At 37.0% G+C, this 25,540-nt stretch overlaps 3 protein-coding genes across 3 annotated transcripts; 2 read left to right on the forward strand and 1 right to left on the reverse strand.

Annotated features, from left to right (window-relative positions):
- Positions 1-525: 525 nt before the first annotated feature.
- On the reverse strand, positions 526-5,649 carry kat5a (K(lysine) acetyltransferase 5a). The gene is made up of 15 exons (XM_067405763.1): positions 5,561-5,649; positions 5,383-5,449; positions 5,036-5,104; positions 4,754-4,890; positions 4,531-4,599; positions 3,828-4,001; positions 3,613-3,693; positions 3,201-3,263; positions 2,613-2,861; positions 2,180-2,269; positions 1,821-1,961; positions 1,545-1,638; positions 1,238-1,397; positions 1,071-1,152; positions 526-939 (listed from the first exon to the last, which is right to left on the reverse strand). The coding sequence occupies exons 1-15, from the start codon at positions 5,636-5,638 to the stop codon at positions 805-807; spliced, it is 1,689 nt and encodes a 562-aa protein (XP_067261864.1). The 5' UTR covers positions 5,639-5,649; the 3' UTR covers positions 526-804.
- A 695-nt stretch (positions 5,650-6,344) lies between these two features.
- Positions 6,345-14,895, forward strand: fam76b (family with sequence similarity 76 member B). Its single transcript, XM_067406401.1, has 10 exons — positions 6,345-6,786; positions 8,443-8,507; positions 8,613-8,667; positions 8,749-8,904; positions 11,078-11,259; positions 11,378-11,428; positions 11,578-11,640; positions 11,722-11,857; positions 12,462-12,563; positions 13,910-14,895. The coding sequence occupies exons 1-10, from the start codon at positions 6,700-6,702 to the stop codon at positions 13,997-13,999; spliced, it is 987 nt and encodes a 328-aa protein (XP_067262502.1). The 5' UTR covers positions 6,345-6,699; the 3' UTR covers positions 14,000-14,895.
- A 1,521-nt stretch (positions 14,896-16,416) lies between these two features.
- On the forward strand, positions 16,417-24,544 carry cwc15 (CWC15 spliceosome associated protein homolog). Its single transcript, XM_067408036.1, has 7 exons — positions 16,417-16,619; positions 17,199-17,339; positions 17,827-17,933; positions 18,028-18,128; positions 18,205-18,312; positions 23,744-23,895; positions 24,269-24,544. The coding sequence occupies exons 2-7, from the start codon at positions 17,209-17,211 to the stop codon at positions 24,396-24,398; spliced, it is 729 nt and encodes a 242-aa protein (XP_067264137.1). The 5' UTR covers positions 16,417-16,619; positions 17,199-17,208; the 3' UTR covers positions 24,399-24,544.
- The last annotated feature ends 996 nt before the right edge of the window (positions 24,545-25,540 follow it).

Below are 25,540 nucleotides of genomic sequence, written 5' to 3' on the forward strand. Positions count from 1 at the left end.
TTTAAGTCAGACTAAAGCATTTACCTAATTTTTTTAAAGTTCATGTGAATGTCAATAAATTGGTGTTAAAACTATTTTAAAAAATGTTGGTAATTGAAATAAAGCTGAAATTTAAAAAAAAAAAAGCATGTAACAAAATTAGGAATAAGGTGTCTCAGATTACACCACCGAGTTCTTATCATTTCTGTATGAAATTGTGAAAGGAGTCCTTTCTGTGTGGAGTTTGCATGTTCTCCCCATGTCGGTGTGGGTTTTCTTCGAGTGCTTCAGTTTCCACCACATAGTCCAAAGACATGCAAGTTAGATGGACTGGACATGCAAAATTGGTCATAGGAGTATGTGTGACTGTGAGTGTGTTGAGTCAAGAAGGGCACTTGGTGTAAAACGTGCCAGATCTAGTGTGTGTGCGGATAATTCTGATGAATCAGACCCTGCAAATGAGTGTGAACAACACTAGAAAAATATATATTGCCATGGATTGTCATGTAGCACATGCTTTTAATCTACAGCAAATGTAAGAAAAAGTGGTGTTTAAAAACCACTAAAAGACACTCAAGACATCCTGTCAGTGTTCCCAGTTTCCATTTGGCAAGTAAAATCAGCTCCCCAAACAGTACAAACAGACTGTTTATTTACACATTATCACATTCAGGTATTTAGTCATTTTTTTAAATGACTTCCATATTTTTTTAGAGAAGAGCTTTATATAAAAACCATGAAAGTACATAAATACAAGTTTATTTACAGTATTTATGTTGGTTTGAATTCCTTTGTATCTGTGAGCTAGTGGCCCTGCTCTGTACTTCACCACTTGCCCCTCTTGCTCCAGTCTTTAGGAGTGAAATGCAAGCATTTGGGATCAATGCGGAGGTGGCGTTTCTGCATGGCACGCTCGTGGCCTTCCACTATGTCCTCGGACAAGGTGAGGATATATTGACCCTAGAAGTGAAGAGAGCGAAATCAAACATGCTGAAATGCCCCCTCAATATCTGAATTGGCAAAGAATGTAGCTCTTAATCTTTGACTTTCTCCCCCAACATTATGACTTTTCATTGAAAGTGATTTCTTACCTTATAATAATTGATGAGGTTGAGGTATTGAAGAGTTGATATCACATCCTCTTTCTTGACACTCGTGATCTCACTAATTTCACTAAGAACAACAAAAGCGAGAACACAGCTAAAAAATTGTGCCTACAAAGTATTTCCTTAGTATAATACAAAGAGTGGGCACACACTTGATGGTGATCTGTGGCCGTTCTCCATTCTCTGATTTAAGGTCCATGAGTATCTCCAGGATGGTCTGTGACCAGTATGAGCGGTAGGAGAGCAGCCCCAAATCAGACAGAGGTTTCTCTGGGGTACCCGTCTTTCCTTCCACCTTTGAGAGCTCATAACCTTGAAAACAGGCGCCATGAAATTTAGGGCTATTATTATATTTCACAAATAAAATTGAGGCATAAATTATTGACTGAAACTTTAAAGCAAAAATCTTACCTAACTAACCAAACTTGACTACTCCTGAAGAACTGTAAAATTACTCACTGAACTCAATTAGTAGTTTTCCATAGCCTCTTCTCTGATAAGGTGGTAACGTCAGAATACAGGCCACATTATAGTCTTCAGTTGATTCTTTCTCCTTTAATGAGAGATGAAAAAAAACATTAAAGTCATCATGAAACAGAAGTTGCGAAAGTCATTTCTTCCCTATATTCTCGAACAAGAAAAGTAGGGTGTTCATTTTAAATAAAGTTAGTATAAGCAAATGTTTGAAGGGTTAAAAAGCATAAAACAACAGATGCCAGCAGAGAATGAACGTACCTTTGAGAAGTAGCCAACTATGTGGAAACCCTTTGAGTCATACTCCGTCATAACATAGAACAGGAAAGGATCTGTGTCGTAGTACAGGGTCTTGTGGTCCAGGAAGCATTTGGCCAATAAACACAAATTTTGGGAATATGCCTGTGCAGTGAAAAAGAATCACAGATTTAAAAGACCATCAAGAGACCACAAAGATGTACAGTACATGCTGCAACAGTGCCTTATTAGTGGATCAAGAAAACAGTGACATTTGAATATTCTTTATTAAGTTTAGCCACACTGGCAACATCATTATCAAGTTATTTGTATTAAATCACAAATCCAAACTCTAATTTTTTCATCCGACTCTTATTACACACCTTGTTTTTCCTGCCATCTATTTCAAAAAATGAGATGGTTCCTTTGCGGTAGATCTCATTTCCTGGAGGATGCCGAAGGTTGCATTTTGTCTGTAAAGGTGGGAGTATATTAAATGTAGTACAAATTATAAACAAGGTATGTGAAACTATACAGCAACAGATGAGGGCATAATTATCATTGCTCTGTGAAATTTATCGGGTCATTTCAATAGGAATCCATGCTATTGAGAGTTTTGCATGAGTGTGGAAATGTTCCCCATGCAGATTTCACTTGTGTTCAAGTTGGCCATGGGAATTTGCCCCGTTGACCCACAGAAAGCTGCTTGTTTTGAACGTGACTTATGTGTGAGCTACTGACAATGGACTCTTTATTGCCTGCGAAATTTTGCTAATGTGACCCCACCTAAAGCATAAGTCTTGAAACTACTCTTACCAGGTGTCTTTGAAGACATTTGAGGCTCTTCAGGTATTTGAGACAGAATTCACAGAGGTAGAGAATGGGCAGAGAGGTGAGCTCCTGGGAGTATGGAGAGAAGTACCAAGGCTTCAGCCTGTGCCGGCCCAGCTCTATACAGTTTATGTTCTTCATTCGTGTCACAATGTCATCATGACTGCGGTCTGACACCAAACTACCAGTCATACGTGGGGCGGATGGGATTCCGTCTGAACTGTCCTGAGAGTCCTGAGATCAGAGAGTAGTGTTAGGGAGAATTGTATAAAACATCGATAACAAGTGAATGACTTTCATATTCAAAAATGTTTGTGGGTTTCATGTAAACTTTTGTATTTCATTCTTATTAATGTGAGGTTTACCTGATTTCCATGTATATTTAATGATAAATATATACTGTATTATAATTATAAATACATCTATATTTATTACATAAATATACATGTATTTAATGATAAATATATACTGCATTTACAGAATCCATTCTATCAGTTAACTGTGATTCATTAACAGCCCTAAGCCTCCATTCTGGCAAGACACTCAAAGCAATGGGAAGTAAATGAGCCGGACCTCTCCTGGCAGCAAATAGATGGTGGAGCAGCGGGGACTGTTATTCTGGAACACCTTTACCATCTAGAAAAACACAAGCGGTTGCAATGCTTTGGGACACTTTAAAGGAGAAAAGTAGTTGATAGAGCAGAAAGATATTTAACTGGTAAACATTTGATGGGTTTGGTTTTGATTGGAAATCAGGTGCAGACTTGCTCTTGTTGGTAGTCAGTGTTGGTTTCTAAAACTGTTTGCATAGCACAGAATCTCTATAACGTAATAAACATTACATTCCTTTATGAGATATAAAGGAAATGTGAAGTGCCCTAAAACAACACATTCCTAATTCCTAACATCTTACAGCATCGTTTTCTTGCCAAATAACAATAAAATGTGAGAGTTTATTTTTAAGAATTTTAGCTGCAGCACTTACCTCATCTGTCCCGCCACAATTTTTTCTTTTTCTCCCAGGCTGAGGAGGAATAAGATGACGCTGAATGGACGTTGTGCCATTCTTCCAAGAGGAAGAATAAGAGGAAATAAAGAAAGGTTTGTTTGTTCAAAAATAATAAGAAGAAATATTATTACTGTTGTTATGTAAGAAGAAACATACTGTTCTTAAATATTTTTTTAAAAGTAATTTCTTACTGTGGTTAGAGAGGTGAGTGGCTCATGCTCTTCTCTGGATTTAATGCTGAAAGAGGAATCTCTAATTGTCGGATATACAGAGGCCTGACTCGCCTCTGCAGAACCAGGAATTGAAGGCACTGGAGTCACCGCGGTCACTTGTGTTGCCAAAGAGACTGACTCTGCTTTCCTCTTCTGTAAGATTAAACAGAAACAAGACAGCTACTTTTTGATCTGCATGGAAAGTACAAAAACAAATCTTTAAAAAGGTACTAAAATCCATCATATATAAAGACATAACCATGAGTGAAGGTCTGCCACTTACATCATGAAAATAACTAAGGAGTAATGAGTAATGAGAAGGACTAATGGGGTCTGAATGCATTGACAGCTTTTACTAAATAAAACATCTTTTTTAATTCCCTGTGCAACAAACACTAACAACGTATTGAGTATCTTAAATGTGCATTTCAAAGATTCAATCTCATGTAATCATTTTAACAATGTTACCATTATTGTGGGATACATATCTTTCAATAACATGTCACATGAAAGGTTCTGCTATCTGCAGTTTAAATTGAGATGAGGCAAAAACTGCTTCCCTCACACTGTTTGGAAGTATATAATGAGTTTATTCAAACTAGTCTTTAATTCAGCCCATTTGTCATAAACACTTGCAGGACAGATTGATCAGCAAAATACAATGGGCAGAGTTTGTCTGTACCGGTGTGGGGAGGGTTTTGCCTCTTGAAGGAGCTGAAGCAGACTGAATGTGGAGATCTAGACTCTTCTTCTAAATTTAAACAGAAAGTGAGAAGATGGTGAACAGACTGAAAAGCATGCACATTTGAAAACAACTGTGAATGATATATCTCTTTACCACTGATGTGGGGGAGTTTTGTTTCTACATCTAGTGTCATGGAGTAGAGTAGAGTAGATTCTCTTACCACGTCCCTCTCTGGGGAGCTCGGCCGAGACCCAGGCAGGCCATTCTTCATCGGAGTCTTCGCCTCCTTCTTGGGATACTGGAGCTTTTTCATGTCCAGTCGGTCTGGAGTAACCCATTCGTCCAGGCGCTTATTGACTTCAAACAAACAACACATTTATTGGAGTTTTTTTTTTTTTGCAATTAGTGGCTAAATAAATGTAATCACGCATTATATAATTATTAATACAGGATGAAAGAAATTAGACCAAAGTATTTAGTCAGGCCGTTAGTTAATACTCACAGTCAATATAATGGACATAGTAAAGTTTTCTCCCAGGGATGTCTTTGACACTGAGAATTTCAGCCAAAGCTATGAAGGGACGAAATGAAAAATTACTTCTGGACAAGCCAGCAGTAAGATCTTTAAATATACTTATATTGTGTTATTCGTCAGTAGCTAGATTAAATAATATATATATATATAATATATATATATATATATATATATATATATATATATATATATATATATATATATATATATATAATGTATGTGTGTGTGTATTGTATTGTATTGTATATATACACACACGCTTGTGACAAGTGTTGTGTTTACATTCTATACGCAGCTGTCAGGCTGATACTTACGCCATTCGTCTTCATTTTCTTGATTTTTTCGCAGCACAGGCAGTCGACAGCCCTCAGTGATCTCACCCTTTGAGGACATAACGCAATTATAAATGACATCGACCAACAAAGACAAAACAAATGTTAATTAAATCGCGACTAAGACTATATAAAACCCAAGCGTCTGTCCATTACTCACCGAGTGATCCGCCATCTTTTTTATCTGGCGCATAGAATTGTGCGTTACAGTAAAACGCCAGTCGCGTTTATTTTGCATTGAGTGACGCGCTGAATGAACCATAATGGATAATAAAAGTTTTATTTACACGGGGAGAAGAGTGTAGAAAATAATAATAATAATAATTAAAAAATATATACGTAAGGAGCAAATCCAAAATCTAAAGATTATACCTACATGAAACGCCTAAAACGTTAATATAAGTTTTGTTTTTGGCAGGACTGTAAGGAAAGCAAAGAAAATCTGTATTTTTAGTTAAATTGTTACAGAAAGTAATGCCGTAATGTCATTGCCGTAACATTTTTGTTGGGATTTATTATTATATCTGACATGTCTGCAGAAACTCTTTTATTTTTCTTCATCTTCTGTGATCTCTACAGCTCTGAAATGGAGATTATATTTATAGAAGTCCCTGTTGATCATATTAAATATTCCTTAAATGTGTAATTCCAATAAATTAAACAATTACTATAGTTATTTCTATAATAAAGCTCTCCTGAAGGGGGATATGGTTTTTAATATACACCGTTCTGCTCTATTTTTCAGCTGTACTCTTTCCTGTTCCACTCTATGAGAAAGGGTGAGATCTTTACATCACTAACACGCGTCACAAAAATCCTTGCGTAGGTCTTTAAAGGGGCGGGACGAGGTCTTTGATTGGTTCTTAAATTTCAAAACCATTCTTCCCGCCCATTGGCACAGCCTCCCGATTGGCTGTTGAGTCTTTCCTTTGTAGTCACAGGTCGCATCCGGTTTGTGCGTCGACTGAGATACAAAAAGGAGAAAGCAAAATTCTCGCTAGAAGCCGAAATACCGAGATATGAAATCAGGGTTTTAGTTATTCTTTTTAGGTATAGCCATATTTTAGTTGTATTTAGTTCTTAGTCATGAGTATAAGCCACTGATGTTTTATAGTAGTATCCGCAGAGCAGTTTTAGATGGTTGGATCCATTTTATTTATCGGGATTAAATGCCGTTTTAATTGGGTTTTAATCTGCTCAGGTCTCACCTCGTCACATGTGTTAAAGGTCGTCCGCGCGTAAGTGTAGTTATATTTCAACAGTAACGTTAGCGGTAATTGTGTGTTTGTGTGGTTGGTGATGGCCACATCGGCCCTGTACGCCTGCACCAAGTGTAACCAGCGGTTCCCGTTCGAGGAGTTGTCGCAGGGCCAGCAGCTCTGCAAGGTGAGAGAGCACTGTTTACTGTTTACTGTTTACATGCGCTTCAAGGGTCTCGTGTAAAAATGTGTGTTCTGTGTTAGGTCAAAGAGTTATTTATGCGTTTATTGTTAACGGCAGAATCATCCAGACATTGTTTCAGCTAAAACACCACTGTTGTCTTAAAACCGGTTTGTTTTGTGTTTTCACACTTGAGTCCCGTTTAAAAGAACCGAGCTCAGACCCCTTGAAGCGGACCAAACGATGAACCAAGTGAAAAAAGAAAGAAAGAAGAAGAACCCAGTTCTCTTTACATTCACACTGTCCCTGAAAAAGGACTCAAATCCTTTTTTTGGTCCACTTAAGCAGTAATGGGGTTTCAAACCTCTTTGTGTTCTTACCGTTTGTTTTTGGATATAGTCGAATTCAGTGCTTGATGGCTGAACCTATACCCTCAAATTTAATTCAATTCACTTAATTGAGCTTCTTAAGATTTTTATTTTGTCAAAGAATGTTTTATTTATTATTATCTTGTTAAACAGCATTTCTAAAAATTCTGTTGATTGAGCTTAACTTTGAACATAATATATGTTAAATAAGAAACATCTTTGGCACAAAAATATACATTTTGTTATAGTATTCATATTCTTGCTCGTTATCAAACATCCATCTATATGTTTATTTTGAATTGTTTTCTTTGAATTGTTTATTTTTTGCTCAAGGCAGTCGTGACATCTGTGTAGAAATATTCATAATTCCGCTTTGCTGAAAATACAAAAATGTGTTAGACACAGATGCCTGCACAAGGTCAATGGTTGCATAGTATACATTTTAAACATAAATCAGTAATTTACAAATCCAATAATGTATTTAATTAAATCTACTGGAGAAATTGGGCATTATGAGAACTAGCAAGTATTCACTCCATACATTATTGAACATGCATTAATTATTACATACAGTATTTTAATAATATCATCTCACGACCTTAACATGAAAACATAAACAAGACGTTCACACAGCCACGTCTCTCTCATGGAATTTGGAAGCGATTGGAATGACCATAGACAAGTGTATGTTGTGAATTAATCACTTAAAGAGAACTTCCAGCAGAAGTAGCATGATGAATAGCCAATTTGTATGGATGACCAAACTAAATCAGAATCTGCAAATGGAAAAATCAAGGCCTGGTTTCACAGATAGGGCTTAGACTAAGCCAGGATTAAGCCTTAGTTCAATTAGGGCATCTAAGTAGCTTTTATGAACGTGCCCTAGAAAAAAGAAAAAAAACATTACTGGTGTGTACCTTGAAACAAAACAATGACACTGACATATTTTAAGATATGTCAGGTTAAGTTACTTTCAGATAAAACAGCTCAAACATGCATTTTAGTCTAGGGCTTTCTTAAGCCTTGTCTGTGAAACTGGAGGCAAGTGTCCCAAGATGATCTCTGTTTGGTTCACTTTAAAAAGGTCTGAGATTGTTTGAAGTGTTCACATATGGGCCAAAAATCAAGCTAACCATGCTCAGACCCCTGAAAAGGACCAAGCGTGAAAACACTCAAAGATACAACCCAGCAGTCCTACATAATGTACTGCACTGCCATTGTTCTGTGTAGCCTACATTAAAGCACATTTTTAAGTTTACAGCATATAATTGGTACATATCATTTTTCCTCCCAGGAGTGTCGGATCGCGCACCCTATAGTAAAATGCACCTACTGCAGGTCAGAGTTTCAGCAGGAGAGGTGAGAGTCATGTACACAATCAGGGTCTTTGCTCACTGGCCACAGAGGCTGCTAAAACATGTATCATCATATCTGTACTAATGGAAGATCTTTCCTTATTTTCAGCAAGACCAACACTATCTGTAAGAAGTGTGCACAGAATGTCAAACAGTTTGGAACGGTAAGTTCATGTGAGAGTATGTTTAAATAACTGGAAATCCTGTAGGTGGATGCATTAATGCACCTTTTTCTCCTTTGTCAGCCGAAGCCATGTCAGTACTGTAACATCATTGCTGCGTTCATTGGGACCAAATGTCAGCGCTGCACCAACTCTGAGAAGAAGTACGGCCCTCCACAGACCTGCGAACAGTGCAAGCAGCAGTGTGCCTTCGACAGGAAGGACGAGGGAAGGAGAAAGGTGACCAATCATGCACATTCGTGTTCAGTCTTATTACTCATCCACACACTCTGGCAGTTCTCTCGCATTGCATATCTGTGATGTGATTCATCCTGCTCTGACTGATTGAAGAGTCACTGTCTCCAGATTTCAGCACACACTGAAAGCTCAATTATGTCTGTCATTAATTATTGAACAAGTTGTACAAAACACACAGAACTGAATCATTTATTTCCTCCCACCAATGTTAATAGCTGAAGCTGATCATCCAGCTTTACTGATTTATGATCAGCAGTGTATTGCGTTCTTCATGATGCATACAGTAGTGGACAAAAGTGATGTCTGGCCATTAACCCCACAGCTGCAGTTTTGAATTTAATGTTTGTTTGTTTTTTACATTTAACTCTATTTCTGTTTGAAATTACAGTGCTGAAAATCTGAGTTAAAGGGTTAGTTCACCCAAAAATGAAAATTCTGTCATTTATTGCTCACCCTCATGCCGTTCCACACCCGTAAGACCTTCGTTAATCTTCGGAACACAAATTAAGATATTTTTGTTGAAATCCGATGGCTCCGTGAGGCCTCCATAGGGAGCAATGACATTTCCTCTCTCAAGATCCATTAATATACTAAAAACATATTTAAATCAGTTCATGTGAGTACAGTGGTTCAATATTAATGTTATAAAGCGACGAGAATATTTTTGGTGCACCAAAAAAAAACAAAATAATGACTATAATGATTTAGTGATGGCCGATTTCAAAACACTGCTTCAGGAAGCTACGGAGCACAAATGAATCAGTGTATCGAATCATGATTCAGATCGCATGTCAAACCGCCATATTGCTGAAATCACGTGACTTTGGCGCTCCGAACAGTTGATTTGACACGCTGATTCATCTATACTCTGAAGATTCCTAAAGCTGCGTTTTGAAATCGGCCATCACTATATAAGTCGTTATTTAGTTTTTTTTTGGCACACCAAAAATATATTCTTGTCTCTTTATAATATTAATATTGAACCACTGTACTCGCATGAACTGATTTAAATGTTTTTAGTACCTTTATGGATCTTGAGAGAGGAAATGTCATTGCTCCCTATGGGTTAGTTCACCCAAAAATTACTTACGAATGACAGAATTTTCATTTTTGGGTGAACTAACCCTTTAAAGGGATAGTTCACCCTAAAATTTAAATTATCCCATGATATCCTGGCTCTTCCAAGCTTTATAATAGTAGTGAATAGAGCTCCTGATTCAGAAAAAGTGCATCCATCCATCATAAAAGATATCCACATGGCTCCAGGGGGGTTAATAAAGGCCTTCTGAAGTGAAGCGATGGGTTTTAGTATTGAAAATATCCATATTTAAATCTTTATAAACTAAAATAAGTAGCTTTCGGCAGACGACCTATGCAAATCGACATGCGCCAAAAGAGTAATCTGACTTGACGCATTGACGAACGCAGAAACGCAGAGAATAGAGCAAAACAAAACACTGGTCACAAATTATAAGTCTAAAACAAGAATTTTTAAAGAGAAATATCAGAGGATTTCGATATGAGGAGCTTGAGTTTGTTGTCCAGCCCTATTTGTTTGAACCGCGAGAGCCGTCCAAGCTAACGCTATTCCTACATCCTATGTCATACATCGCTTCAGAAGTTACTCTTTTGGCTCAAGTTGACTGGCGTAGGCCGTCTGCCTTATTTTAGTTTATAAAGTTTTAAATATGGTTATTTTTCTTAAACACAAATTAAACGCAAAGCTGAACTGCTGCTGCATCATTTTATCATTATTAAATATTGTTAAGAAGTCTCAAGTTTCATAACATCAAAGGTGTTATGCGCCATCACAAAACAAGAGCGCACACACAGTGTTATTGTTTACTAAAACTATTAAAAATTATTTTCAATAAAGCTGCAATAAAATATAAATATTAAATAAAAAAATGTAACTAGAAATGCTGCCTTGGAAATTCCTGAAACTAAAATAAAAAAGATTAAAGCTAAATAGAAATGTTAAAATAAAAATAACAAAAGCACCACAAAATTACTAAAACTTAATATGAAAACTGAAAATATAAAACTTTAATGAATACATTTAAAAATGTATCAATAAATACTCTAATATTATATAAATAATACAAAAATAACACTGGGCAAACTTGATGCAGATGTCAATTACCTCTTTCTGCAGGTGGATGGGAAGCTCTTGTGTTGGCTTTGCACACTGTCATATCGTCGTGTTCTACAAAAAACGAAAGAGCAGCGGAAAGGCCTTGGCTCTTCCCACTCCAACTCTTCTTCCCTCAGTGAGAAGGAACATCAGAGACACCATCATCATCATCAGCACCACAGACACGCAAGTTCACATCACAAGTAAGCACGTGTGATATAATACAAATACAAGCAACCGAAGCGTATGAGCACCCAATCACATGAACACAAACTTGCTTATTGGAAATCCTTTCAAAAATGCTGTCACTGTGCATTACAGAATAAGTGGTACTTTAAGTCCAGAGCAGGATCAGGGCCTGTGGAAGCAGAGGTGAGATATGTCTCTTTTACATGCACACGCTGCTTTACATGCCATTTCTATTCGGCTGTAGTTTAATATTTAGAATGGTCAGTGTCTCTTTGTCCATGCTGTGAGATTACGTTGAGATGGATTGGCTCTAATATACTTCTCTGATGTAGCATTCAGAAGGAAACGCCAAAGAAAAAACCCAAGCTAGAGACAAAGCCATCCAATGGAGACAGGTAAATACTTCTCACTGTGTGGACAGGCTGACACATTCTTTCTTTCAATGCTAAACATTTCTATTTTTTTCCCCCCTCCAGTAGTTCCATCACTCAGTCGATGGATTCTGGAGGCACGGATAACTTCATCTTGATTAGCCAGCTAAAAGAGGAAGTGATGTCCATGAAGCGCATGCTCCAGCAGAGAGACCAGACCATCCTTGAGAAAGACAGGAAGGTAACTGTGATGCCACTTCCTGACTCTGGCACAACATTCACATTGAGTCAGTGTTGTAGTTGTAGCTCTTTCAAGCTACAGTATGATTGACCAAATCAGAGTCATATGACTCTAACAGTCCTCTTTTTATATATTTATGGAACAAACTCTGAAATGAGATACAGAAAATAGTACATAGCGATTGATGGACCCTTAAATGTGTTAATTAACTTATTATTAGTCTCTCTCTGAGCTCCATCCTGCTGTCTGTGGCCAGCCGCCCACATCACAGTCCTTTTGCTTCCGGAGGTGATAATTATGCTAAGTGTTTGAGCTGTTACTAGAAGTCTGTCAGTGAAGACGTAAAGAATGTATTGATGTAGATTTGAGTTGCAATACAATAAATTCCAGCTGAACTTCCTATGCACTGTTGCCAATTCAGTTCCAAAAATAGAATATTTGTAGTGCGTTTGTTTGTTGTAGAATCTATGTTGGGTCGTTGCTAATGAAACACAAGGGAAACTGGTTCACTGCATTATCAGCACACAACTAACACTGTAGAAAAATGACTTCTGTTCTTAAATATTTTGCAAAGATCATTTCCTAACTTTGTTTACTGTTTCAGCTGACAGAGCTGAAGGCAGACTTTCAGTATCAGGAGTCAAATATGCGGGTGAAGATGAACAACATGGAGAAAGCACACAAAGAGGCCATGGAGCAACAACAGGTCACTTACACCGTACACTCTCCAAAACTCAAATCACCACACATGCTGATTAATACATTTATGTGGTAACTGGAATATGCCATTATTATTTTGTTAAAACTCTGGAAATTGTGTTTGTCAGTTTTTTTTTTTGATGAGCACTTTAAGAAATTTCACTACTGTTCTTAAAGGGGGACTCAGTGATATTTCAAATTCACTGTTTGGAAGTTAGTCAGGCCGAGTCCAATAACAAACATCTAACCAATCAGCATCAGGGGGCGTATGACGATCGAAGAGAGAACGAGAGGGAGATTTGAAAATCAGAAAAAAAAAAAAAAAAAAACGAAAGAGAAATGGGACACAATACAAAAGAGCTCAAAAGAATATCACTGGAATGAGGGTTTATGCCTGGGCAAGCGCTTTAGGACCAGGTTATATTAGAAAAGCTTTCCAGCGCTTGAGAAGCGGGATCTAACCAGTTTTCAGGCCTTCCCTCTTAGCTCTCTCATGTAAGTAACACTGGGTTTTGATTGTCTGGAGCTGTTTGCGACTAACAATGAACACTTTGTATTTACGCTTTATTTTTCATGAAGCATTTTGTTGCGTTTCAGCTGTTATAAACAGACATCCACTCACATTACATGTGTAACAGTGGCCAGATAGTGAGAGTTGACGGCCGCTAGAGAATGAGGTGTTTTGCATCATTGCAGCGGTTCGAGACAGACTCAGAGCAGAGTGCTTAGGATTGGAGTGGGAGTTTTGGAGGCAGAGCAATGAAGAGAGGGGTGGGTTTGTTTGGGCTGATTTCAAATATCAACAATGTCCAACAGCTTAGTTCAAATACCACTTACTGCACCTTTACGTTTGGGGTCGGCAAGGTTTGTTTTTAATGTTTTTGAAAGAAGTCCTTTATGCTCACTAAATCTGCATTAATCAAAAGTAGAGTAAAATAGTAATATTGTGAAATAATTTAAATAACTATTTTTGTATTTGAATATATTTTAAAATGTAATTTATTCCTGTGATCAAAGCTGAATTTTCAGCATCATTACTCCCGTCTTCAGTGTCACATGATCCTTCAGAAATCATTCTAATATGCTGATTTGCTGCTCAAGAGACCTTTATTACTAATGTTGAAAACAGTCATGATGCTAACTATTTTTTTTTGTAAACCATTATACTTTTTTATTTTATTAAATGATAGAAAATTCAAAAGAACAACATTTATTTGAAACAAATCAATCTAAATTTTAATCAATTTAATGCATCCTTGCCTGAATAAGTTTTTTTTTTTTTTTTTTTTTTTTTTTTTTTTATTGCAGCGTGTCTAAAATTCACTAACTGTTGGGTTTGTGTTTGTCTCTCAGGCGAAGAACAGAGAATTGTTGAAACAGGTTGCTGCACTCTCGAAAGGCAAGAAGTTTGACCGCAGCAGTAGCTCACTGCTGTTACCATAGCAATGACCTCATACTATAACAATGACCCCTTTCCCAGATGTGTCATTACTGTGAGAAAGCTTCACCCTCCATCGCTCACAGGTTCTCTCTGTGTTGTGTTTTATTCTGATGATGTCACATATGCAAATATCTGAAATTATTATTATAATTTTTTGTTTTTTCTTTGGCTGTTCTCAGCAATTTTAGTAATCACACATATTTACAAAACAGACAGAACTGTATAGAGCCATTTCAGGAGCCCTGGCTGATCCCAGCCTCAGATCTCATATGCAAAACGTTTCAGAACTTCTGAAAGCAGACAAAGCAGAAAGAGCTGTCAACAAATATATGGAAATGTTATGAATTGAAATGTCTGATATGCTGAACAGTTTTTATAGATGCTCAATTCATCTCTCTCTCTCTCTCTCTCTCTCTCTCTCTCTCTCTCTCTCTCTCTCTCTCTCTCTCTCTCTCTCTCTCTCTCTCTCTCTCTCTCTCTCTCTCTCTCTCTCTCTCTCTCTCTCTCTCTCTCTCTCTCTCTCTCTCTCTCTCTCTCTCTCTCTCTCTCTCTCTCTCTCCTTTTACTCTCTTCCTCTCCTTTTACTCTCTTCTTTCGCTCTCTCTCTCTCACTCATGGAAAGACTGTATTATTGCATGTCTTACTGCCTGGTCAACTGTGTGGTTTTGTATATTAATTGATTACTCTGTTTTGTTTGGCTTCGTATTAGTGATATTTCATAGATGACTTTTGCAGGCCTGTATGAGACACTGCTGTTTTAGTGAGTGAGGCTCTCTTATGTCCCCCATGCATTCACATCTTTTTACTGTCGGACACTTTTGTACTTTTTTTTTTTCTGCAACAGAAGTTTCAGGAATATTAAAGCTAGTAAAAACCTCAGTTTGTCTGTGTCTCCTTATCAATGCATTAAAAGTGGTGGAAAGTCTTAAAGGTTATTTATCGTTTTGCATTTTAAAAGTTAAATACTATTCCAAGTGTACTCTTTACATTCATTTTAGTTTTGTTTACAATTTAGTTTTTATTTAGAGGGCACAATAGTTTTTAGAATGTGTTGTAATTCTAGTTAAAGAATCAGTTGAGTCAACAAAAGTCTTTATTCCTGTACTGCACTGATTATCATAACATTACCACAGCCATCAGAGCCTGGGGCGAGACGCAAAACCTGCTAGATGATCCTGTTCTGTAAAGTAGGTTCATAAAATAACAACAAAAAAAATGGCCTGAACTATATTGCTGATAAAGTTTTTTTTTTTAAATGTACACGTACAACGTGTCGCCTTGGTGGCAGACAAAATAAGATCATATGACCAACCGAATATGATTTGTTTATCTTGGTAAGATAATTTTTATTTGCTTGTGGAATAAATTAATAACAGCGTGTTTTACAGTGGCATCCGCGATGTTACATCCACGCGGCTAGGTGTCAGTAAAAGTCCATGTTTAACATTGCACAACAAGAAATTACGGAGAAAATATGATTTTAGTTGTATTTTCTATGTATTTACACAACTTTTTACAAATGACTAATATAACTAAATTTGTTGCAGATTTACAGCGATCCGTTGAGTTATCATTAAAGGATTAGTTCACTTTCAAATTAAAATTTCCTGATAATTTACTCTCCCCCATGTCATCCAAGATGTTCATGTCTTTCTTTCTTCAGTTGAAAAGAAATTAAGGTTTTTGATGAAAACATTCCAGGATTTTTCTCCATATAGTGGACTTCAATGGAGCCCAAATGATTGAAGGTCAAAATTACAGTTTCAGTGCTGCTTCAAAGCGTTCTACACAATCCCAGGCGAGAAATAAGGGTCTTATCTAGAGAAACCATTGCTCGTTTTCTTAATAAATAATATAAGTTTTAACAATAAATGCTTATATTGAACTAGCTCTCTTCTTATTCTTCTTCTTCTTCTCTATTTGAATTCCAGCAGTGTAGACACTGCTAAGTGTATTACTGCCCTCCACAGGTCAAAGTTTGAACTAATTGTTATATACTTGCACTAGCATATTGTATATGACAATTTAGTCAATTGAATTCAAATAGAGAAGAAGAGCGCTAGTTCAAGATGAGGATTTATGGTTAAAACGTATAAAATTGTATTTTTTTTTTCAGAAAATCAGGGATGGTTTATCTAGATAAGACCCTTATTTCTCGCCTGGGATCGCTGTAAACCGTAATTTTGAGCTTCAACCATTTGGGCTCAATATGGAAAAAAATCCTGGAATCCTGGAATGTTTTCATCAAAAACCTTAATTTCTTTTCGACTGAAGAAAGAAAGACATGAACATCTTGGATGTCATGGGAGTGAGTAAATTATCAGGAAATTTTAATTAGAAAGTGAACTAATCCTTTAAGTGTATTTGATTTTCTCATCTTCGCTTCAACGTTATTCCCTCTGCGGCCACCGTAAACCTCACATACACGTGACTGTTGCGTGTGAATCGCGGTGGCTGATGGGATATCCGTCATTAGCAACAACAGAGAGGCTAGTCGCGAAAAAAATAATATAAACTCGCTTTTTAATTTAGTTGTTCAGGATTAGTACGTTTAACTTGTGTGTTCCATTTGATAACTTTAGAAGTAACTTTATACGTGGGATTTATATCGCCCTGCTGCAGGTGAGTGTAAAATAATGTAACACAAGTATCGTAAAGCGAGCATGTTTTTATTGAGAACCCATAACAATAGAAACAGTCAACATTACAGACGATATAAAGGCGTTACGCGTGTGTTCTGTTATATTCATTAAACAAAGAAAATATTCCCAATTTCCTTGTTTTTAGAATTTTGATAGACTCAATTAAAAGGTCTAGGAATTGGGTTAAATCATTCAATTTTGTCTAATGAATTCAATAGTTAAGTAACTGAAACAAATGATCTAGCCATTATCCTAAATGTAACTTATCAATGCATTATTACATAAATTAAAGGTTGCATACATTAGCTTTAGTTTCTACATACACATTCTCATGCCAAAAGGAACAGTCAGTAATTAGATGTCTATTTTTTACTTTTAAAAGTTGAACAACATTAATCTATGTCCAAATGCAATTGTGTAGTATTACACCAGTGATCAATAGCATACTTCATGTGTTTGTATAAAATCTCCATAGCAGGTCGGACACCTCTAATCTTTATCACACACTGACTGAAGATGTCATATCACTTATGTTGATTTTATAAATTGTTTGTTTCAGGTAACCAAAGATGACCACAGCGGCAAGGCCAACATTTGAGCCCGCACGAGGAGGACGGGGCAAAGGAGAGGGTGATCTGAGTGCTTTGTCCAAACAGTACTCCAGCAGAGATCTGCCAGGACACACCAAGATCAAATACAGGTGAAGTTGCTGTTTACAGAGTTTCTTTTGCAGAAGAAGCCATTATTAGGGCAGAATTTGTTTAGTACCTGAAGGTTATGATTGACATAGAAAGTCTTGACTTAGTCATTATGAAATTGAAATGGACAATTTATGTAATAATGCAGTAATTATAAATAAATTATTTATCTGTGCACATCAATTCTTTAAAATTCATGTGCCCTCATGATCTTTAATCAAAATAACCTTCCCTCTGCAACATCTCTTCTCTGATGGTGTGTTTACCTGCACAAGGGTGGGAAAACCCGTCACTTGCATGAGATCATTGCAATAGCAGACAACAACGATCCAATCAATTCCCAAAGGAAAAAAGTCTTCAAATTTTGTTTCTTGTTTGAGAAGCCATTCCACTCGAATATATACCACAATAGGGAAGAAAAGACCATCATAACTTCTGTTTCATCTCAAATTTAAACGCTTCCTGATATGCTTGTGTCCTGATATGCAGGCAGCCCACTCAGGATGCTCCAGAAGAGGTGAGAGCACGTGATTTCAGACGTGAGCTGGAGGAGAGGGAGAGAGTTGCTGTTAAGAGAGGGGATAGAGGAGCAAGAGGTGAGGAAGCATGTGTTTACGTGACTGTTTTTCGCTTTGTTTGAACGATACGTCAAGATGTGTTCATTGACTGATCTTTTCCTGTTTCCTTTAGAACACACAACTTCTTCGTCGTCTTCTTCATCCTCTTCCAAACGACCACGTCTGGATCAGATTCCTGCTGCCAACCTGGATGCTGATGATCCCCTCACCGATGTACATACACTTTCTTATATATACTTAGGCATACGGATTGATTTTGACTGTATTTTAAAGGATGTGTGTGTTTTAGGATGAAGATGACTCTGACTCCGGCTCCGACAGTGATGATGACACTGCCGCCCTGCTGGCTGAACTGGAGAAGATCAAGAAGGAGCGAGCTGAGGAGCAGGAGAAGAAGGTGAGCCTCAGTGACCAACAGTGTTGGGCACGTTACTTAAAAAAATTAATTAGTTATAGTTACTAGTTACTTCTCACAAATAGTAACGGAGTTAGTAACTGAGTTACATCATTATAAAAGTAACTAATTACCAGGGAATGTAACTATTGCGTTACTTTAAAAAAAATAAAAATATGCCAAATAAATTGAATGCCCCCAATATTACATATAAGTCTAAGAATCAATTATTCTTGATGCTACTCCTGACTCATGATCCGCTCTTGCTAACGACATGAAATTTCTCTGCCTACTGTGTTTGGTAGCCATTAAAGAAAACATAAATTCATATTTATGTTTAAATAGTCCTATGTTATGTTTTAAATCCATTTATTTGATTATGAAAAGTAAACAGCGTGAGTAAGATCAAAGTCCCTTCAAGACGAGTCATTTCACTCGGCGGCCATCTTTGAAACGCCTCTCGGGCATCCTGGGCATCATGCAGATCTCTTTGAATGGGGAAACATCAGATTCTCCAAAACTGTTCACCAGCCTTACGATTAAATTTGATATTTGAAATCACCAATGAAATCTAACAACAACCGACTCATAAATTTAGTTTCTAAACGCTCGAATCATGACAAAAAAACTATATTTCTTTCAGGCTGGATCAAGCTAATGCGCATGCGCAGACCTAAATGCGCGTCTCTTCGGAGGCGCGCATCTGACTGTTTTTATAGAAACCTGAAGTGACGCGATGATTTTACCAGTCGGCGATTGGCTCTTGGCTTTAGAAGGCGGGACTTATTCTGCCATATTGCGCGTTACACTTTCTCCCATTCAAAACAATACGAGTGACACGTCTTGTGTTATTCTATAGTCTTTGGTAAAAGATGCATCATAAGATGCGCAAATATATCGGGAGACATGGAGTGAGTCAGACGTGATTTTAAACACTTCATTAAGTTTTGTTTTGTAGAAAGCCTTTCTTTAAAGTGAATTTCGTTTTGTAAAAATTGTATCTTAATTTTAATCAATGTTTCATCAACCAATTGCTTGGATTTAATATATAACAAGCAAATATAGCAGACAATAAAATCATGACATGGAGGCGCGGGCGCGATCACTGGCGCGTGAACTGGAGCTTACAGGCTAAACGAACCGAAACTCAGAGGCTGCTTGCCTCGCAGACATGAGAAATATATCTATAGAATGCTTGAAATATCTACTTTAACGAAAATGAAGTAATTAAACACGAAAAGAAAGAGGCTACTCTGATTATATAGCCTAATCCAAATGAAATGTGCGTTATCTCTCTAGGCGCGTCCATATGAGCAGATGATCAGCAATGAGAATCAGCAGTGACAAATTCATCTTTGCAGCTGACACTGATTCAGAAAACATTACTTTAATAATAAACAATTAAAATGTCTCCTTGCTGTTTTTGTCACACTCATAATCATTACTTTTGCCGGTTCTTTATGGCAATTATGCGTGCCCTTGAGTGCTATATAGCCTATATTATGTAAATGCTCCTTATTATGGTTTATTCTCTCCAGTATTAAAGAAATTAAATTAATATAAATGTGATCAGTCAACTAATAGCTTAAATGAACAACTACTAGTCGACTAGAAAAAAACTAATTTCACATATTTTCGATCAAGCATCAATTAACCGCAGCACACTCCAGAGAAAAAACTTTGCAGGTCCTATGGCTGAGAGAGAGCTTACTTGGATGAAAACCGCTTGTGAGCTCAATTATAGTATCGCAGCATTTTTTTTTGTCAGTAACGCTAACGGCGTTGTAACGGGAGAAAAAGTAATTTGTTTGATTACTCGTTACTGAAAAAAGTAACGTCGTTAGTAACGCACATTATTTATAACACTGTTATTCCCATCACTCGTGACCAATTTTTTTTGTCATATTGAATCATTTCTCGATTTAATTGATTCTCATTTTGATGAACTGATTTAATTCCTAAATCCCAAGAATCAATCTTTTAGTCACAACAAATGTGGCATGACATATCACTGTAGGGCCTTAGGTCAAGTGGCAATTAAACAGATCATCTCTTCCTCTTTAGTATAGAGTGCCCCAGGGATGACGCATTTTTGTAGGCCAACCCGGAAGTTAGCGGCGCACGGGTTCCCTCGATCGAAAGCCTATTCATTTTTCCCATAGACTTTTGGAAAATCGCAGAAAATAAGCTCTGTGTTTAACAAAGGGTTATGACACTTACACGTTTTGTCTATCAAGATAATCTTTACAAGTTAACACAACATTTATAGATTTTGAAGCCTAAATAAAGTCGTCAGATATAAAAGGCTAACAGTAGGCTATAAACGGACTACAAAACACCATGGTCGCGGATCAACGTCGTCACCACCAAGCGTCCTCAAACTTTATTTAGAAAACAACTCTATTTAAAAACATGCTCACTGATTATGATTTGTGCTGTTATGAATACCTTTCCACTTTTTCATGAGAAATGCTGTCCAAATTTCCCGTTTTTAATGATGACGTTTTAGCAATTTGTTAGCAACCGCCAATTTTAAGACACAGTAAAAGTTTAAAAACTCACAAGTTGGTTATATCTGGTGTGTTTTATGTCATAGATCAAAACGTGAAAGTATTTAGAGGCTTTGTTAACCACAGACCTTATTTCAGGCGATTTAGCAAAAACCCATTCAAAAAACCCATAGACTTTACGGCGTTGGAACCGGAACTCCTAAAATGCTAACACGCTTCCGGGTTTTGCCTACAAAAACGCGTCATCCCTGGGGCACTCTATTAGTTACTGCACAAATAATCATGAATGAAAATCAGAAGGAATGTTGACAGATACAGTAGAACTTACAGAAATGCATTATGTCTCATGTAATCAGTGTTTCAACTGCAAAAAGATGTCAATTAATCTGCTTGTAATCATTGTCACGTAATGTTAAATTTAACTTACAAAAGCCAATCACTGACCATAGCTTGATAGTTAAAAAAAAAAAAAAATCTTGAGAGGAGCATTTTGCTAAATATATAAGAAGTTTTATTTATATAGCGCCTTTCCATAGCTCAAGGTCGCTTCACATAGTGCTATACAATACATTTACACATCCACATACACAATACAAACACATAAGGCCACATATAGCCACATTATCCAAAATACATATTGAAAAGATACGTTTTTAGCTGAGTCTTGAAGCTAAGCAAAGATGATATATTACGAAGTGTAAGGGGGAGCGAATTCCATAATTTAGGAGCATTAACACTAAATGACCTACCACCTACAGTGGACAGCCGAAAACGAGGGATGGACAAAAGACTAAGCTCAGATGATCTGAGGGACCGAGCAGGAGAGTAGGAGTAGAGTAGGCGCAAGACCATTTAATGCCTTAAATGTTAGAGGTAATGTTTTAAAGTGAATACGTGATGCCACAGGTAGCCAGTGCAGATCATGCAGTAGAGGAGTAATGTGAGCAGAACGCCTGGTAGAGGTGAGAACTCTAGCTGCTGAGTTTTGAACATACTGTAACCTTGCTATGAGTTTTTAGGCAGACCTAGAAATAGAGCATTGCAATAATCCAGACGTGATGTGATGTGATGTGGCTAATGCATGAATTAAGATTTCAGCATCAGCTAGAGTAAGAGAAGATCGAAGACGTGCAATATTACGAAGATGGAAAAAAGAGTTTTTAACGACAGAAGAAATATGAGAGGCAAAAGATAGACATGAGTCAAATAAGACACCAAGATTACGGACAGATGAAGAAGGCTTAACATGAACCCCATCAATTTCAAAGGACAGGTCCATCCTTTTGACTGAGGTAGCAGAGCCAGTCATCAATATTTCAGTTTTGTTATTTAGTTTAAGAAAATACAAGGACACCCAATGCTTGATATCCCTGATACATGCAGTTAGTGAGTCAGGCAGGGATAGCCTATCAGAGCTGGTGGTAAGGTAGATTTGAATGTCATCAGCATAGCAATGAAATTGAAGTCCGTGCATGCGTATGATGTCACCAAGTGGAGAAATATAAAAGATAAACAGAAGTGGACCCAGAACTGAACCTTGAGGAACACCCTGTGAGACTGGAGCAGTGGCAGATTTATACCCTTGTATGGTGATATAATATATTCTGTCGCTGATGTAGTAAATGAGCCATAAATGTATGCACTAAATTAGATATTATATTTTTTAATATTATATAAAGGCACAATATATAATATTTTTGCATTAAAATATCCAAAAACCACTAGCACAGTGTTATACATTTTGTTAAATTGTGACCCAAATGTTTCCAACAATGTTTAAATCCAGAGAAATTCGTAATTTTAACCAGTGTAACAACCTGTGTCATTGTGCCGCCTGTCAATGACATCGTATCAGCGTTACCCTTGATTTCTGGTCGTACTTCTGTAAAAACCATGAAAACACAAAAGAAGCTTTAATTTATTATGCGTTTTATTAGACAGCTTAGCAACAGTTTGGTACCCTTTACTAACAGAAAACTGTTTTGTCAAGGGTAACATAGCATAATCAGAGTTTTATTTGTAGTAACAGTAATACACCATTTTCTCCACCATACAATATTTTATAAAATTAACCAGCAAACTTCAAATGTAACTTTATTGTAATAGACATAAAGAACATAACGAAAGAAGCTGCAACGGCCAACTACAGCATATAAGCATAATAAAAACACCAGCGTAAAATGTCCCAGGCCTGGTCATCTCGCGCCCTTCACTGCCGTCATTCCTTCTTAAATCCTTCCAAGCTCCTCTGTGGAACTTGAGGCCGGTGTGTTGCGCAGGTGTCTCTCATTAACATTTGCTCCTCCGACCTCGTTCTGCTCTTGGCCTCACCCTGCTTCATACCACAGTAACGTTAATAAAACTTTAATACGTTAGCTCATCCATGAACATGATTTCTGCCTTGAGTCCCATCAGGGTGTGGAGGTAAAGATGACAACTTCCATGATTCAGTTGTTTCACGGTGTCAAGCTACGCCTTTGTTATTGTCTTGAATAAGTGACCTCTAGTGGTGAAACTTACATACTGTGCCTTTAACCTATTCCTCAGTATTTAATGAATGCTTTAATAAATCTATCATAAAAACGGCCATTGTTTTCAGAATCATTGGTATAGAAACATAATTAAGTTTATTATATTTATTATTATTAAAAAATGCCTTACATGTACTGTATCTGATATATAACAGTTGGAATTTAATCAAATTGCAAGCTTATGAATCGAAGTTGTGAAAATTGTGTCAATACCCGGTCCTTATTTCAGCCAGTCATTATTGCAAAATAAACCCCTTCAGGATGATCCTTGTCACCCTCTCAGGGTTTCTTTTATTGTAATGACCAGCCTGAACGTGCATTTATCGCTTTCTTAGGCTTGATATCTTATTGGCTTGAGTCATTACTGTTTTTGTTGGTCTGTGTGTGATTAAGGAAAGGGAACAAAAGGCAGAAGAGGAGAGGATACGTATGGAGAACATTCTGAGTGGGAATCCACTGCTTAATCTGGCAGGCCAGCAGCAGCAGCAGCAACAACAACAACAACAACAAACACAGAGCCAGAACGCATTCAGTGTGAAAAGAAGGTAATTTTGTGGTGGTTAAAATAAGTAACACAAGATTGTTTGGTCTTCTCTTTTAAGTTACCTTCAAACTCATTGCAGAATTATACCTAAAGCAAAGAAACAAAAAAAGCATGCTGCTCTTTCACTCATTTTAATGTTACATAATAATAGTATGATATTTTCTCTACTCTAAGACCAGCAATATCAACAGCACCACGTGTCCACATTTCAGTTCCACAATATTCCTTTAATAAAAAAACAACAAAAGATTGTTGTTGTTATTATTAAATAATACTATTGAATTGCAAATTCCTTGCACAGTTTAAGCAGAAAGAGCTCAATAATATCCTTGCATATAGAACACAAACGCATTCATACATTTTGTTTTTGGCAGGTGGGACGATGATGTCGTGTTTAAGAACTGCGCTAAAGGAGTGGATGAATCCCGTAAAGAAAAGCGCTTCGTTAATGACACGCTGCGCTCTGAATTCCACAAGAAATTCATGGAGAAATATGTTAAATAAGATGTCCTGTTATGGAATTGTAATTCATTGTGTTTTCCTTTAGTAAAAATCACATGTGCTTCTTTTTAAAATATGGTCTATATGTGCTGCCATTCATTAGTTGGTCTGTAATAGAGATGTACCAATAAACATTTATGTCTCACTAATCCTGTGAATGCGTGCTTGTTATCTTTATCTTCATATTTCAGAATGGCCTGTTACACTGTTTGACCTGATAACATTCATATCATAATATTAATAACCCTTTGTCCATATATTTCCCCACTTTTATTGCTTTTTTATTACTTTTTTTTTTTTTTGAGTTACTGAAGCAGTCGCTTTGAATCAGTAGAGCAGATCTGACAAAACCAAACGGCCACAGAATCCAACCTGACCTGCATTCATTCACAAGGGCTTTCTATTCTTCTCCCGTCTGTAATTTGAGCTTTAGTTTTCAGCATGTGTTATTCTCTCCATTCAATTCAGTTTTATTTATTTAGGACTTTTAACAATGGTAAATGTCTCAAAGCAGCCATACAAAGTAACATGCTTAAACCCCAGACTGAGCAAGATGGCAACAGTTTCATAGAAAACTCCCTAGTTAATGTTAGAAATGTACACTGTGAGAAACCAAAGCTGAAAGAGGTCCATTCACTTCTTTTTGGCGTTAATTATTTGAAAGGCTATACATAGAATAACGTAGATCTGTGCTTCTGTATGGACGGTTTGTCTAATATTAGTAGTCCCAACCGTTTGCTTGGGAAGAAAACCATCCCTGAAGGATGCGTTTAGATGTCCTGATAGCAAACAAACGGTCAATAACAGAGTTAAAACTAGAGGATTGCTTGTTATGGGCATGGTGAGAACGTTAGAAAACCACAATCATCAGTCAGTTATGTATTTATATGGTCAAAGTTAATGAACCGCTACACCTGAGGCACATTTCCAGGTCAGGCCTGTACTGAGCTGGCAGCTGTGTGAACCATAACCAAAGACCCACAGCGTCTTTGGTGATTATTCACATTTTTTTACACAAGGGTAAATGTGCATCAGCTGAGTGGGTGTTTGACTAATAGAACTATGTGTTCTTTAAAGTATGAGAAAGTTCTGAGCTCTGACGTGTGTAAGTCTGATTGTGTAAGTGAGCAAAAGGAAAAACTGTG

The sequence above is a fragment of the Chanodichthys erythropterus genome, chromosome 13 (assembly GCF_024489055.1).
Source record: "Chanodichthys erythropterus isolate Z2021 chromosome 13, ASM2448905v1, whole genome shotgun sequence".
In the NCBI taxonomy this organism is placed as follows: domain Eukaryota; kingdom Metazoa; phylum Chordata; class Actinopteri; order Cypriniformes; family Xenocyprididae; genus Chanodichthys; species Chanodichthys erythropterus.